The sequence below is a fragment of the Mchenga conophoros genome, linkage group LG18, assembly GCF_057382185.1.
Source record: "Mchenga conophoros isolate Kocher_MC1m ecotype Shallow Benthic linkage group LG18, M_conophoros_male_GT1.1, whole genome shotgun sequence".
Classification (NCBI taxonomy): domain Eukaryota; kingdom Metazoa; phylum Chordata; class Actinopteri; order Cichliformes; family Cichlidae; genus Mchenga; species Mchenga conophoros.
The window spans coordinates 9,034,351-9,051,932 of NC_140543.1; the positions used below are offsets into that span (position 1 = coordinate 9,034,351).

Genomic DNA, 17,582 nt, shown 5'->3' on the forward strand with positions numbered 1-17,582 from the left:
TAAACAGTCAAAAGTGTCACAGCTTCCATAAACGACTTGTGCATCGTTCTTATGCATGTAAGCATGTGTCCACCTACCGCAAAGGCAACAAGTCTGATAACATATGTGGCAGAATCTTATTTCCGATCATTTGATGAACAAATATATCGCTCTATGCTGAACCCCTATTCGTGGCGGTAGTTAACAAAATGCAGTGCAGTGTTGGGTATTTTCATTTGGCTCTGGCTGAAACCGTTTTGCAGAGGTTACCAAAAATAAAGACCCCGCTAAAGAGTAAGCGAACAACAGTTTGGAAAATGGCAGGTTTAGCAAGCTGAGACTACTTATTTACTGAGTTATTATTTAGAGAACTTTACAGCCACAATAAGATTATTTCCAACTGTCCCTAAGCTGCAGAAAGTTGCAGGTCTTAAAGATTTAATTGAGAAAGGATGTCACTTTCTGTTAAACGACTACTTGATTAACAGACACATGTTTACGGATTAAAAAGGTTTAAGCTGCAATACTATTCTTTGTTCGTTTGCCATTCAAAAAAGAAGAAACAAACATGTTCTATTTTCAGCTCACTACACTTGGCTGCATTGCTGTCATGTTTTCTTTTTAAATTAGCTTCCTCCTCTCCCTTTCTGTCTTTGTCTCTTCCTCTTCCTTCTCTTCAACCACGTTACCAACTGCTTGTTTCCTCAACCTCTCCCCTCCCCACAATTTCTTTAATCTAACTTCATCTCCCTCCCTCCTTCACTTACTTTATTTCCCTCCATCACCCCTTCGTTCCAATCCCCCCCTCACTTGATACACCTCTCTGCATATTTTCCCACCACACTCTACAATTACTCTTAATGCCTCACAAAAAACATACATGCTGTAATGACAACCAGGACCCTGCAACACACACATGTGGAATATCAGAATGGAATGAAAACAGGAAATCATGTGGTTCGCACACACGCAAACACACACATACACTTGCATACTTACACCAGCCGAGTTATTCACAGGCACATGCACTCTCTGCACACAGCACTCGTATACCTTGCCAGAACCTGTCACTGTGAGTCCGTGGTGAATTTATAAGGCAGGATGGATTGGAGCTGCAGTGCGGCCTAGACTGCAGGGGGAGTAGCGCACACTAATCTCTCACCAGAGGACCAATTCAACACCAGCTGCTCTCCGTTCTTTCTCCTTTCGCCTCAGACGGGGAGGAAAGAAAGGACTCAAAGTCAGACTATCCAAAAATATCACGCAAAGCCTTTGAAGGGTTCCCACCGTGGCCTTACAGCGCTGCAACATTTCATGACTTTTCCATGACTTCCCTCCAACACCGTCAGAGCTCCTCTGCACACACTAAATATGTAACTCCTTCCTGGTTTGTTAATGTTTTTCTAAAGGAGTGAACAGGCTGCTTTCTATCGCAGGTGCAGTTGAAAAATAACAAGTACTGCCGTGAAAGCACGAGTCAATTCAATTCGTTATATTATACATTTATATCAAGACCCCAAAGAACATACTACTACTACTACTACTACTATCACCACCTCTGCTGATGCTTTCCTTGTTTAAACTGTCAAGGTTTTGCAAACTGAGCATTTTTAAGATGTAAAATGTAATTGTTAATGGCACATTTATTCTATTTAAAAACTCTTCTTACTGTGAAGTCAAGAGAATTAGTGCATAACTACATATACAAGTTCACCATCCTACCTTATTACAACAAAAAGGCACCTGACAGGACCGGTCAAAGGTGAAAAAAACAGAACATTCAGTCAATAAATGAAGTCTCTCTCTGCTCAGCACTGCATATTTTTCTCACATTGCAATCTTTAATCAAAGTGTTTATCTAAAGCTATGAAAAAAGTTCGATTTTATTAAGAAAAGTGTACAAATCTAGGTATTTTAAAAAAGTCGTTTTAGCTAACCAAACACACCTTTTTATTAGCAGAAATTAATAAATAAATGAAATCACTCTGATTGGCTGCCCTTTTCAAACAGAAGCTTTGAATACAAAGGTGCGTGCTGCTTCTGTGCTCACAGTCAAAGCTGGTGATCATGAAAAAAAAAAATTTTAAAAAAAGAAAGAAACACAAATGTGTATGCCTGGAAATTTTAAAGTCAGGCCCAGTGCTAACAGTATCACATGTATTTCCATCATTATTCTCTGTAAAGCCCTCTAAAATACCAATCAAACCCTGCACTACTGTGAATATTTGATGCAGACCTGTTTAAATAAATATACATGCTGCAGGTCAGGAGGTAGAGTGGGCTGTCTGAGTATATGTGTGACAGTTAGATAGACAGTGAATATTCAGCCCTGTATAAACGTGACTTGTAGTAGTATTTGAGTGGAAAACTGCTGTATAAGAACAGTCCAAACCTACTAAACTTTGCTATGTAGTCTGGGTGTACAATCATATGTACTATTCTGATGTCAGGCTAATAAGTGAATGTATTATTTCACCTGACGTGCTAGTTTATTGTGAGAATAAGGCTTAGAAGTTTTAGCTTGTCCCAAAAAGTTGAGGTTTACTGAACAACAACAAGCGTAGGGAAACCTCCATGGATAATTAATAATATCCAAAGTCAGAGCACCACCTATCACTTCAAACACTGTGGGGAGGCTTTCCTACAATATCTGTAGTTGGATACTCAGCCGAAAAAGAAGGGAAACAAAAGCAAGAGAAAGCAAGACGAAAGCCTGGCAGAAAAATACAAAGAAATGAGAAGGGATCAGTGACTGCAGAAAAGTAGTGAGTACAGAGGAGAAAGGATAGAGCTGAGAGAAAGAGGGAGAGAAATAAAGCATGGTGTGAGCAGCACTCATGAGCACTGCTCACACCATGTAAGGCTTTATTCAGGAACAATGAAACAAGCCTTGAGAGCAATATCTCTGAGTGTCACATTCTCGCCGTCTCCATGGTTTTAGTATTTCCTGCTTGGCTGTAACTAACTGCTGTCGAGATGAAGGCAGATGCTTGCGTAGGCTGAGCTGTTTGAGAGGAATCGAGGATTAAAAGGGCATTGAGAATCGGCGTAAACACAAGCCAATCAACTTCGGCTGTTGAATGCAGAGTTGGTTCTGCTTCTGCTCGTTAAAGCTTGTGACACTTTTGCTGTTTTGTTTGGATCCTGAGGTGTGTTTTTGAAAGTGTGCGAGCACGGGTAAGCGCTGATCCTGCAAACGTACTTACTTCGGGGTATCTGGAGGTTTAAAGAGTTTTAAAGAGCTTTACCATGCTGCCTGAACGTGGAGTGGAAACCAATTAAAAAAATAAAATAAACACAAAGTCTCTAGAAAGTCTATTTCTGTCTGCGCTTCCTGCAGCTGGTAAAACTTCAGAACTTCGGAGTAGGAAGAAGGACGGCAGGAAGTTGATGGATGAGCAACTTTAGGTCCAAAACTGTTGACTGCATCAGATGTGAATCATCATGATATGACTAAACCTGTTCCGCGGTTCCCAGCGGACGTGCAGCGCACAAAAACCCTGTCTGCAAAGGGAAACAACAAGCAGTTCAGCTGACTCAACTCCACACAGTCACACACCATGTCAGCAGTGTTAATGAGGGAACTCATTAAGCTGTTATTTCACTAATATATAAACCAAATCTCTTGTTTTTATGTTGTTTGAATTATAGAAATAGCACTGTAGAACTGAAGCGATAAGCTGATTTTATAATATTCAATCAATTATTCATTTATGTAAATGAGCACAATATTTAAATTAGAATTAAGTGATTATATAATTTGGTCTTTCCTAATGAATATTAATGCAGCAAAGGGTCAACTGCAAGAGCCTACAGACAGAGCCTGTTAAAGTCTGACATGAGGAACGTGGCGTTGTTGCCTGCACACATTTGCTATGCATCTGCAAGCCACTTAGCAACCCACCACCATCGCAACTCTTCTTTTTATGCTGTATCTGACATGGTTAATGTCTGTTGTCACTAGTGTCATATCCTCTGTACTGTGCGGGTCTTGCTGATCTCTCCTTGCCTCATGCTGTCCTCGTATGCATGTGGAAGGAACAGATTCATACTTTAAAATATAATTAAGAAATAAAATTCTTCTTCCTTTACTCCAGCAGTCCTGACTGAAAGGTGTGACACATCAGCAGGAAGAACACTGAGATCCTGACTGTCTATTTAGCTTAAGCTAAATGTTGTCACTGACAAATCTAAGGCTACGTTCACACTGCAGGTCTTAATGCTCAAATCCGATTTTTTTGTCTGCTTGTTCACACTACAAATAAAATGTGACAGCAAACGCGCTCTTGTGTGACCCCTCAAAGCGGCCCGCATGCGCAAAAGAAGACGTCACACATAACGCGCTCTGTTTCGACCCAGAACAAACAGTATTGTTTGACTGATGGCCTTAATATAAAGACTTGTTTCGGACTTTACGTTTCCCAATTTTGCTTTAAGTTATAAAGTTATTTTGTTATTTACAAATGGCCTAATAATGATCCTTATTGCTGTTTTAGAGAAGAGCGGTGCTTCAAAGGATAGTTGGAAATTTCTGTCAGAATCTGCCGATTATACAGTACAAATAAAATGTTCACGTTTCTCCAACGTTGTCTTCCCAACAGTTTCACTGGATGACCAGGAAGCGTTCGCGATGTCTTCTCCGGCGCTGATAATTGCAGTCTGTCAGTGACGTAAAAGACGGATTTAATGCGACATGACCATTCAAACAGCAGTCATTTTCTGAAACATCAGATATGTATCAGATTCAGTACCACATACCAAAGTGATATTTGAAAATATCGGATTTGTACTGTTCAAACTGTCATACCATGATCGGGTATGGGTCGCATAGGGTCAAAAAAGTTGGATTTGATGCGCTTTCGCCTGCAGTGTGAACGTAGCCTAATATGTGAACATCACTAATATTTTGAGCCACCTTGAAACATGTTATTAGTATTTTAGCACTCTGCAGCATATCTGTTAACAACTCTTTTCCCCTCCAGTGGGCGGGGCTTTCACTTACACTACGTCTAGTGTTTATCTAATTTATAGACACACAGTGATGACAAGAGAGGATATTAAAAAAAAAGCTCTTTTTTACATTTTAATGTACATTTTGTCACCAGAAAGAAATTCAAGATGTTTCTGGAATGTCACCTGTCAGTGAGCACTTATTGTTTGGAGAACAGATAAGCAGTCAGACACCAGTCAGAGGAGAAAGATGACAAGGAATGATGATGAAGCTTGTCTCTGTGTTTTATCAAAGAAGAATAGAGAGGGAGAAATTCGATACAGAGGGAGGAGAGAGTGGATGTGTTGGTGGATGTGTGTGTGTGTCATAGTTAGATTAGCCTTTAGGATGTGGTGTCATACAGGCTGACCTACAAGTGCGAGACAGAAAGAGCAGAACATCTGGCTGTGGCGGGCGAACGGGCGTTCCCCGAGGCTTGGAGGAGGATGAACTAATCCGATCAAAGAGAGAGATGAGATGTACAGACAAACAGTCTTATACAACTGGGCTCTATCAGCAATATGGCTGTCTTTCTACATGTCACACTGCAAGATGGTGCTAATAAAATCTTGGGAGTACAACCTCAATATTGGAACAGATCAGATTGTGTGATGGATACCTAGTGGACACAGGCTCTGTGATTTAAAAAGGAAGGACAAACGCATGCAGATCTGCAACACAGGCTCTCATGCTGATTGGTTAGCTTGTACATGTGGGTTGTATACCGTCAGAAACAATGGTACCATAAAAATCCACCTATGTCCGTAAAGGTAAAATTCAATGTATCTCTCCAAGGCTAATTACAAAACTGCAAGGTGTAACATTTAAGGTCTCTGCATGCAGTTACAGGTGCATATTTGCACCATTTCTATTTGATTTTTGTAATATACCATTTCTGTAATATAATTACATATCTATACTATTGCTAATATATATTGTAATATATCTATATCACTAAAGCACTTCTGGATGGATGCAAACTGCATTTCGTTGCCCTGTACCTGTGCATGTGCAATGACAATAAAGTTGAATTCTATTCTATTCTGATTTCAAGGTGCAGTCCAAGGACACAGTCTGTTTTCAAGCAAAAAATGCATGAATCTGCTCAGATTTCAAGATTTGATCACTTAAGCTAAAAAAAAAAAGCATTAAATACACACTGACAGAATTTATTTTGCATCTGTCAAAATGAGATGGCACAAAGGTTAGTAAGTAAGGATCTTCTTTGTTAGTACTACTAGAAAATGGTTGAAAATGTGCCAGTACAGCTCCTTGTTTGTGCTGATGCTATTCTTGTAGGAATTGGAGACGATGTGTGGCTTGTAACAATCAGCAACACTTGGTCCCGGTGTGCCTGTGCTCCATAAAACACTTTTTTAGAGCTCAGTTGCTGTTCTGAGGGGTATTCTATGAACAAAGCTCAACACAACCAGGTTTTCTTTCCCTTTGCTGGATTAAAAAACTTGAAACCCCAGTTGGAGATAATGGGTATGACGGTGGTGGTTATTAACGTCCTTTTCTAAACCGGACTTTCTGCCTCAGGCTCTGTGCGTGCTCACATAAAACGGGGCATTTCACAGGTCATATGATCCTTCTGCAAAAAAATATCCCCGAGCGCCACCAACTCCAATCAGAGACATTATCAGATCTATAAAGAAAATAAAAAACAGAAACAGAAAAACCCAACACAGTTCCAAACAACACAAGAGAATAATGCTGCAGGAAATTGTAATCTTGTGATTGAATGCACAGAGCGGTAAAGTTTATATTTTATATAGTTGCTTGTTGCTTTGAACTTCTGTTAGTTAATTACATTAAGATCCATACAAACACACATCACACTCCAGTCCAGTCGCTTTTCTTTCCAAGCTCCCTAGATTATTTTGGACAGTTAACCTGAAATTCTCACAACTCACTAGATTGGCCGGTAGACCTAAAAACCCTCGTAGGGTTTTTTTTTTTTAGGTATTTTCCACATTTTAGATGCTAAAGCAAAGAACAAGTTGATGTGCAAAGCTTGAAATACAGCAGACTTTCTTCAAGAAATGACTGATTAAACATCTGAAAACTCATCCCTAATATTATTACCACATTGGTTGGCTGCATGCCAAATATCCCTGGGCAAGAGACTACCCCATGTTTGCCTACTGGTGGTGGTCAGAGGGCCTGGTGGCGCCTCGCCTCTGTCAGTGCGCCCCAGGGCAGCTGTGGCTACAATGTAGCTTGCCATTGCCAGTGTGTGAATGTGTGTGTGAATGGGTGGATGACTGAATGTAGTGTAAAGCGCTTTGGGGTCCTTATGGACTGAGTAAAGCGCTATACAAATGCAGGCCATTTACCATTTACCATTTACAATTGATCTACTTGCAATCAACACCATTTATCAGCATAGCAAAACATTCTGAAAATCTCCGACTGGGTTAGAGTTTCCCTCTGAGTCTCACTTCACCAGCCGTCACTTTAATCTCAGCTGAAATCACATGTGAGCATCTACTGTGTTTACACTATGCAGCATGGCGTGTGTAAAGCAGCATATGGAAATGGTTACCACTTATCTGTATTATACGTAACAAGTTAATAAGTGAAAATGTTAAAACGCAAAGGGTCAATCTTACAGAAGGTAAGGTAAGGTTACAGAAAAATGTAGGAATAAGATGTTGCTTTAAGTATTACTGGCACTGACAAAAATGTTCAAGCACAGAAGATGCAGCATAAACTGCATGTAAAGACCTGCCCTTAGGCAGAGCATTGTATTATTAAAAGGAATCTTTGCCAGTTAGGGAGTAGATGGGATTTATTAAAGTTTGCTGGATGTGAGAACTGGAGATTATAGAGAGAAACCTCTGCAAGACTGCCGGCTAGATTAAGGATTAATGAGGGCGTTACAGAAACATGTCTATTCCTCAGACGAGCTTACTTCCCCTCCTTATTTATATATCTCTTTCCTCATTTGCATCCTCTCTCTCGCTGCTATAAATTCTTGGTTTCTGGTTACTCTTTACTACTCTTTACTTCTCTTCTGATCTGAAAAAGGCACACCACACTGAGCTGTGATCGTGTTCAGCTGACTCATGCCTCCAGATTTTACACCCACCAGCACCGCATGCAGGTTGCTTGGTTCCTGTGTTCATGTGTGTGCCCCCTTCAGATCACTTAATTCAATAAAAGCACTACGTATGTGCTTAAGTTAGTACAGTTCTTCTCCACAATGATCCACAACAAAGTCAGTGAACATAACGCTACTGCTGCTCTGATTTGGATTTACTTGCTAACAGTTGGGTGGGTAATCTCCCCACCTGCGCTAATATACAGTATCTCCTGAAACACAGAAGCCAACACTTGATTACATAAATATGAGTACTGAGCGGACCCGTTGCTGTATTAATGCACCTTTTAAGCTTCACTTACAACAGCAATAAGGACAAATTACACATGCCAGCCCTAAGGACATTTTTGTGAAAAATACTGGCTGTTACCCTCCAGTGTGATAATTGACTTCAAGGCATTTGGGGTCAAGATTTGTTGATTCAATTCTGCAGAAAGGCTGCATGAATTACAAAGAATTATACTGAAACCACCATGAACTACTCTTACCAAGATACAGCTGAGTAAACGTCTAACGTATTTCCCGTGAAGTGCTACACATCTGTGTGGAAACAGCTTGTATAAGCCCGTGGGTGTAGCGAGCATCTCCTGGATGAGATGCTAAGAAAGCGCAAGCATGCCCAGGAAACTGTCCCAGATTAAAAGATAATAAGATCAGTCTTAAAGGCCTAGTCTTAAGATATATAAATATAAACAGAGAAATTATGAGAGAAAGAAATGCCAATCAGAGAGTGAACTGAAAAAAATGCAATGACCAATGAAATAAAAGGTTTTTTAATGTATTATCTAAATTATCTAATCAGAGGTTTTTGAAGATGGCTGCTAAGTGGCTCCTAGAAACACTTTGGACCTGGTACCTGTGTTTAATCTCACCTACATACTAATAGTTTGTTTACTCTAGTCCGAATCAGTTTATAACTTTTTTCCAGCTTTTCCCCATCATTTGGCTTCTAAAACCCAAATAAACTCTAAGCAAACAAAAATGCGTCACTACAAACCACGTGAGAATGTTCAGTGCGCTCACTGGCCAGATGTGTCTGGGGTCAGAGCAACAAAAGTAAACAGAAATAAGGTGGAGAACTTATATTAATCTTAGAGCTATTTTAGCCCGTACAGATATATAATACCTTTCTGCATCGCAAAAAACAAAGCATACAAAGCTACAGGAAGTTTTTTACCTTAAACTTGCGACGTACATGTGGTAGCTGGTTCAGATCACATTCACATTATTAAAGAACCGCTACACCTACATCCTCCGCCACATCCTCCAAAAGGTCTCGATGCAGTTGTTTTGGTCCGCACCCGAGTTTGATTCAAACTCAGGTGCAGGTGTGAAAACACCCTGAAAAGCACCTGTTGCTGTGCTAAACACACATTCCTCATGGCTCGTGCCTCACCTCCATTCCAGGACCCGTTGTGGGGTAATACTGTTACGGTGGCGTCATGGTCATGGCTGTCCAGCGATGTGGTTCCATCAGCATCTGTAACCTCAGGCTCCTGCAGGCTGTCCTCCTCCACAATGTGTAGCTTGTCCTCGTCATCGGAGTCTGAGCTGGCCTCCAAGCCATTGTTGAAGTTTGTCACTGCAAGGAAGGAAAAAAAAAAGATTTAGTGTTTTGAAATGATCTAACCACTTGATAACCACATAAACAACTCGTTCTCAACCCCAGCACTGAAAAGCCAGCACCCTGTTGCTGTAATCAGTGTTTGATTCACATGTGGTGAACAGAATAAAGGCAATTAACTTCAGTGTGATTAGCATCTGAGCTGCATGGGGAAAAAGCCTCTATGTGCCCCCTTAATGTCTCCCATTTGTACATTTCACATCATAAAAGAAACTTCTTGAATTCAACTTATGCTTCTAGTTTGTGTGTAACAAAACAGAAAGTTGAAATGTATGTGTTGCAAAAATACATAACAGGCCATGCTGACATTAAATCATCTACTTCATTTGTACTGCAAGCACCTGTGATCCTGTATATACATAATGCTGGGCTTACACTGCGATTTTTGGCCCATTTTGAGCCGATTTTTGAGTCGTGCGACCGTTTTGGCGATCGGCCCGATTTTGGCCTTCATCGTGCGTCGTGCATCGTGTAGTATACGTGGGGTAACGAGAATCGATTAACACCTCACGACCAGCTCCCAATCATCAATCGCTTGGTCGCAGGGGATTTCAAACCCTCGTGACCGTCGTGAGGCTGTCAGCGCAGCTTCTCACACTGCGCACGCGCAAACACAAATGTCAGCGAAAAAGACGGAGTAGCACGGCAGTGCAGCGTGTGATCTGGACACAAGCGATGGAGGCACAACTTGTAGAACTATGGCAAGCTCATCCGAGCCTTTTCCATGTGGCCTCACAAAATTATCACGACCACAACAACCGTGAAAATAGCTGGATCTAGACTGCTGCCTGATCAATGTTTTTCATTAGCAATTTAGCAAAGTTGATGGTGGTGGTGTGCGTGTCTGTGTGAGTGAAAGACAGAGAGGGAGAGCGAGCGACAGAATTTCTGTTATAACCTTCATTTTATGGACGCACAGTGTGAGCACTCAGGTCGCATCAGAGCATCGGGCCGTATAGTGTGAGACCCTGCATCGTGACCTACGAACTTCTAACCCCCGCGAGTCAATCGTGCAGTTTGAGCAGAAGCTGGTTAACGCGACTGAAAAAAATCACACAGTGTATGCCCAGCTTAACCCTGCTATCCAGCAGGAAACGCATCACTCCCTGATATGAAACCCTGACTCTGCCTCTGAAGAATATGCTGTATTTTCTTGTCTGTTCACTCTTTTGTTTTTAGCATTTATTGAATTAGACACAAGGGAGGGAACAAGGGGGACTCGCATGCAGGAAACTGTCTGAGGCAAAATCAAACCCTGGCCCCTGCAGCCTCTCTGCCTCAGTGTATGTGGGTCACCTGCTCAACCAGGTAAGCTATAGCAGCACCTGACTTGTTTTTCCAGGAAAGCACTGACTGTAATATTTTGACCTTCAAGTTAAGCCTGTAAAATCTGTGAAACGCATTCATAAGTGAAATGACTGTGTGTGTGTGTGTGTGTGTGTGTGTGTGTGTGAAGTTTGCGGACGACACTACAGTGGTGGGTCTTATCACCAACGGTGATGAGACGGCTTACAGGGAGGAGGTCAGCGCCCTGACCCACTGGTGTCAAGACAACCATCTCACCCTCAACGTCACAAAGACAAAGGAGTTGATAGTGGACTTCCGGAGGTGCAGAGAAGTACACACCGCCATCACCATCAACGGCGCTGCTGTGGAGAGAGTGAGCAGCTTCCGGTTCCTTGGCGTACACCTGGCTGAGGATCTTACGTGGTCAGTACACACAAACAAAACAGTGAAGAAGGCGCAGCAGCGCCTCTTCTTTCTCAGGAGACTGAAAAGATTCGGCATGAGCCCCCGCATCCTCAGGACCTTCTATCGCTGTGCCATTGAGAGCATCCTCACTGGATGCATCACCACCTGGTATGGCAACAGCACCGCCTACAACTGCAAAGCTCTCCAGCGAGTAGTGCGGTGCTCTGAACGGATAATTGGAGGTGAGCTTCCCTCCCTCCAAGACATCTACAGGAAGCGGTGCCTGAGGAAAGCGGGGAGGATCATCAAGGACTCCAGTCACCCCAGCCATAAACTGTTCAGACTGCTTCCATCAGGAAGGAGGTTCTGCAGCATCCGGTCCCGTACCAGCAGACTGAGAGACAGCTTTTTCCATCAGGCCATCAGACTGCTGAACACGTCATAGACACCTCAGCTTCACTACTGGAACTTCAACATTATGCACTCCACACTGTATATAAATGCCACTTGTTTTGCACATATTCAACTCTGTATATTTTATATATTTTATTATTATTATTATTATTATTATTTTATTTTATTTTTTTTACTATTTAATTTGTAAAAATGTGTATATACACACAGACACACACACACACACACACACACACACACACACACACACAGACACACACACACACACAGACACACACACACACGTAGGAAAATATTTAGTATACACATCCAGAAATGCATACACTATTATATATTGTACATATATTTATTAGTTTCAGGTTGGCCATTCTTGTATTTTGCTCGTTTGTGTTGTTGTGTTTGCACATCTCTGTTGCTTGTGGGGCTCGCACACAAGAATTTCACTCGCATGTGCTGTGCCAGTGTGCCTGCACATGTGATGTGACAATAAAAAGTGATTTGTGATTTGTGATTTTGTGTGTGTGTGTGTGTGTATATGTGGACGGGTATTAACATCTTTGTGGGGACCAAAAATTGGAAGTTTACTATATTCGTGGGAACCGACAGGCCTCATGAGGACCAAAATCCCAGTCCCCACAAGTTTGAAGGCATTTTTGAGGCTCAAAATGCGGTTTTAGTTACAATTAGGTTATGGTTAGGTTTAGGGTAAGGGTTAGGCATTCATTTTTGATGATTAGGGTTAGGGTAAGCGGCTAGGGAAAGCATTATGTCAATGAGATGTCCCCACACTGCTAACATAAAACACAATAAAATGTCAATGCCCACTGAATACAGAAAGAAATCCATTATTTTGAACATGTTTGTATTAAATGTGACAAAACAAATGTATCTTATTTGAGCCACAAATGTTGGTTTTAGTGCCTTCTCTCTGTGAACACTGCAAAATCCTTTTTAATAGACCATATTATCATATCTTAATCTTTAAATCCTGAAATCTGATCCTCAAAATCGTTGCTGCCCTAAAACCTGCATCAACAAAAATAAACCATTGACTTTATGCACGTGCAATTTTCATCTCCAAATACGAGGAGACGATATTAAAAAAGGACAAATGGCAGCCGAGGGTAAAAATAATCACTTGTTTACCAGCCTCTGAAAGCAAATCTATTTCACACTGCGCTGCAGTCACTGAGTTTGTCTGTAGGATACGACTTCTTAATGGAAGCTCGGTGTGAAAAATGGACCAACTGGACCGATCTGAATGAACTTAAGAGCGAGAAGTGTGCGGGGGGGGATTTAGCACAAAGCTGTAGATGCTCGAGACACGGATGCATACAAGTAAGTGATGATGAGCAAAATATGCTGCAGTGGCTTTTTAACTGTCAGCATGAAAACACAAACGAGCGCGAGCGAGCACACGAGAGTGTGTATATAAGTGAATAAAACTGCGTGTAAGTGTGTGCGCTCCACAGGGAAGATGTACGTCTCTGCAGAGGTGCTGAAGACGCCTAATGAGGAGAAGAGCTCGGGCTGTTTGTTCACAGGTGACAGGTGCACACACACACACATAAAAAATGCACGCACGTCTTCAACCACAAGACAAGCTCTACATGTATAGTTCAGGTTGTGCCGTTACCTCATACCTCTTTGCATGCAAACACTGCACACCAGATCACACACACCTACTGAAACCCACCTACATTTAGCCTATGACACCTACTGAGCTCACACACTTTATTTAAACACACAGAGACTCCAACACCACCCCTCAAGAAGTGAGGTGGTGCTTTCTGGAGACAATTCAGTCACTGCTCCAGGCAGACGAGCAGAGCTGTGAATGCAAAGCCCTGTCTGTGTGTTTATGGTGTGAGGTCGATGCCTGTCTGGATCGATGTAAGAGGCTGGAGAGTCATAAAAAACATTTGCTGGGGCTTCAGTTTATGATGTAACACCAACCAAATGATGGAAATACGAGTACTCGAAACATTTTAAAGGTTGGTGTTAGAAATCCTTGAATGTGTTTATGTTAAAAAGCAATACAGGAATAATTTTCATATGGCATCATGTATCTGTGATGAGCAGAGCAACAACAAAAATGAATAAATATCTCATCTGTACACTGTGATGAAGCTGGTGACCTCAACTATATCTGTAATTATTTAAATCTTCGCGTTAGTCTCCCAAACACTTAGTAAAAGATTTATAGACATATCTATCTGACCAATAGTCTAAAACCCAAACACCCATGTTTGGACTCAACATGCAAGCTGGAGCTTTGTATGTATACACGGATTTGTATCTTTGTTCAAAAAAGAGAAAAACCAAATGATCCAGTGATCTGCTATGAGCAAACACTCCAACAGCAGGAAGAAAAAAAGCTCCTTTTAAACTAGGCTCAGGGAGGGCGGCCATCTGTCGCGACCGGTTATTCTGTGGGAAATGGCTTCTGGATAGTGAAAGCATCAAAGTGTGAAAGTGATCACTGTTAAAATTCATTGAAGCTGTTTATAAATAAACTGCAGTGCCCATTTCCTGTGTTCGACTTATCACTGAGTTTTTTTTAGTGTTTGGGTGGTCAGTTAAGCTGTGTGTCACTATTGTGTGGCTATAGCAGTGTTGGGTAAGTTACTTTAAAAAAGTAATTAATTACTAATTACTTAGTCAATATTGTATCTAAAATACTTATCTAATTACTGTGTCAGAAAAGTAACTTAATTGGTAAATAAGTAATTTAACTAAATACTTCTTAAAATCCCTATAAACCTTGAGTGGGCAAACAATAGAAATTAAACTCTTTAAATAATAAATACATTTTTTTAAAGACGGAGACTCTACGCAGCAACAGTATATAAAACATGGACGTTGACCAATGGTTGAGGACTTGTGTCAAGACGGTGGGGTGAAAAATGAAGTAAAAGACCAAAGCAAAAGCTTCATGGATATACCTCATACTGGACATGAGGATATATTATTTGTGAGATAATGCAAGTTAAATGCTCCAAAAGGTACCAACAGCACAAATACATTTTTAATGCTGTTAAGGTGGACATTAGGAGTCTATCGGGACTGACTGGACCAGCCTCTAGTGGCCACTCAAGACACTGCAGTTATTAGCATGTCAATGCAGGTCTAGCTCTTTGGTCCTAAAAGATTTTTTTTATCGGTCGTCCAAGTTAAACAGACAAAACTGTTACCAAATTTCAAATTATTGATAAAAAAAATGTCGGTTTAGCTACTTGCTGTCTTGCTGCTCAGTCTTATAAAAATAATGCTTTCTTTCCTGACCTCAAACTCAGCAACTTTAAACACATTGTTGTCATTTAAACTAATCTTAGCATCAAAATATGATTAGTCTTAAATAGTGTGACCAAAAACCTTAATGGTATTTTAGGTGAACCACTGTGGTTTGGCTAGATGCAGATTAATAATGTGTTTAAGTACCACACCGCAGGCATTCAGCGTAAACACACCACCGTAGGCAGCAAGTTCCTACATAAAAAGTCAACAAACTGTGTCTCTCTTCATTTAAACAAAAAGTCACATTATTAACCAGGCAGGCTTGTGACAGTTCCGATAATAGAAAGCACTTCTTCTTTCCTACACACCAGAGGCTGCCTGTTGCAAAATGGTTTGGAATTCTTAACAGAACTGGCTGGAGGGAAGCGCGAGCAGCTGAGCCCCTGATAAAACTGCTTAAGCATCACACACATAAATTCTTTTTTCCTGGATTTTAGTCAGCGTGTTGAATTTAACAGAATTAATCTTGGGAGCACGATAGTGAAGGTGACAAATCATGTGCATTAGCAGATGAAAATGTAGTTTCTTAAACTGCATTCCTAAATCTCACTCTGTACTTTGTTTCTGGTGTCTAGTTAGCATGCTAACTCAGTGATGAGCAATGCTAGGTCACAGTAAGGTTAAACCCCACGCAGGGCTCCTTCTGTGGCTCCATCGTGGCTATGTGTGCACCTCTGGGAGAATGTAATTCATTATTACTGCCAGAAGGGGAGCACTTGTGCTTGTTTAATGGTGACTGTTTCACAATCACCATTAAACAACAGAAATAGGAAACGGATGCAAATGAATGTAAATGAGATCCAGTGCACACTCTGTCAGATAAAGCTACACTGTCACAAGTCTGCAACACTCTCACAGTCAAGTGAGAGCGGTTTGAGGTGGGAGGGGATCAAATAAAATACAGCTGACAGAAAAGTCGAGTAGTTCTCAGTGCACATCCCTGATATGGAGAGGAGTGATCTTCTCCACGTTCATTTAATTCCATCCATCCATCCATCCATCTTCATCCGCTTTGTCCGGGGCCGGGTCACGGGGACAGCAGCCTAAGCAAAGAGGCCCAGACCTCCCTCTCCCCAGCCACCTCCTCCAGCTTATCCGGGGGAACACCAAGGCGTTCCCAGGCCAGCCGAGAGATATAATCTCTCCAGCGTGTCCTGGGTCTGCCCCGGGGCCTCCTCCCGGTGGGACATGCCTGGAACACCTCACCCAGGAGGCGCCCAGGGGGCATCCTTGTCAGATGCCCGAACTACCTCAGCTGGCTCCTTTCGATGTGGAGCAGCAGCTGCTCTACTCTGAGCCCCTCCCGGATGGCCGAACTTCTCACCCTATCTCTAAGGGAGAGGCCAGCCACCCTTCGGAGGAAGCTCATTTCTGCCGCTTGTATCCGCGATCTCGTTCTTTCGGTCACTACCCACAGCTCGTGGCCATAGGTGAGGGTAGGGACGTAGATCGACCGGTAAATTGAGAGCTTCATTTAATTGCACTGATAAAATTTTTTAAAAAAACAGAAAAACACCCTCTCTGTCAGGTACCGTCTCGAAGTGCTGCCGTAACAGACATGTCTCATTTCATGTAATTAAGGTACACTTTAATACACTTTTCCCTGGTTGCCCAAATAATTTTTGGGTATTTACCAAGACGAAATAAGAACACAACAAACTTTAAAGGAGGTACAACTCTGCACTTAGAAAGCTGAACTCAGCACCCTAAATTTGCCCCCCCCCCCCTTTCACCATGAGATTTAATCACAAATGAGCATGATGTGTGTGGTTAAATATGATTAGTTTAAGGATTTGTGATTTGAGACGTTTACATCCTTATGCAATGTTGAAATTCGCTGTGGTCCAACTATTGCTCTGAAGACACCTTAATGAAAACCTATAACCAAACAGCAGCTGAGCGGAGCACACCCTGAATACAAATGATCCTGTTCCTCCTCTGCTGTATTTTACATAGTTTTGTTACAAAGTCAACAGACAGGGGGCAGCACTGAGCAGAGCAGGACAGACAAAAACATAATAGGTAAGCCAGAGAGGGTTATTGTGTAGGAGAAAGAGAGAGACACAGAGACCTGTCCACATCATCATGACAATGCGTCAAGTGAACTGTTAATCCCCCATCTGGAGCTCTGTGAAGAGGAGAGGCCGGCTAAGAGAGGAAGAGAAAAGTCTAGACAAAAGCATTCCTCCCTTCCTGCCATCCATCTCTCTGATTAAATCTGTTTCATAACAGGCTCCTTCATTACTACTCCAAACTAATGTTTTTTTCTGATTTTTTTTCTGCCAGTTTGAGTTTAAAAACTAGCACAAAAATACATGCATTTTTCCTGCTTTTTTTCTGTTCATGATTGAAATCATTTTTCTTTATGAAAGGCCACATATTTTACTTAAAATATCAACTTTATGTACCATATGATTCAGCTTAGGTTAACATCAGTGAATTAATAAATAGGTAATAAAACTGTGGAGAGCAAGTGAAAG

General features: G+C 41.5%; 1 protein-coding gene across 3 annotated transcripts in view; it reads right to left on the reverse strand.

The window, feature by feature from the left end:
- Nucleotides 1-17,582, reverse strand: part of LOC146553163 (zinc finger E-box-binding homeobox 1-like) — a 76,063-nt gene that overhangs the window by 15,613 nt on the left and 42,868 nt on the right. For all 3 annotated transcript variants that reach the window (XM_085256103.1, XM_085256102.1, XM_085256104.1), the window contains exon 2: nucleotides 9,472-9,657. In XM_085256103.1, the coding sequence (XP_085112229.1) occupies nucleotides 9,472-9,657 (186 nt within the window). The remainder of the gene's footprint in view (nucleotides 1-9,471; nucleotides 9,658-17,582) is intronic.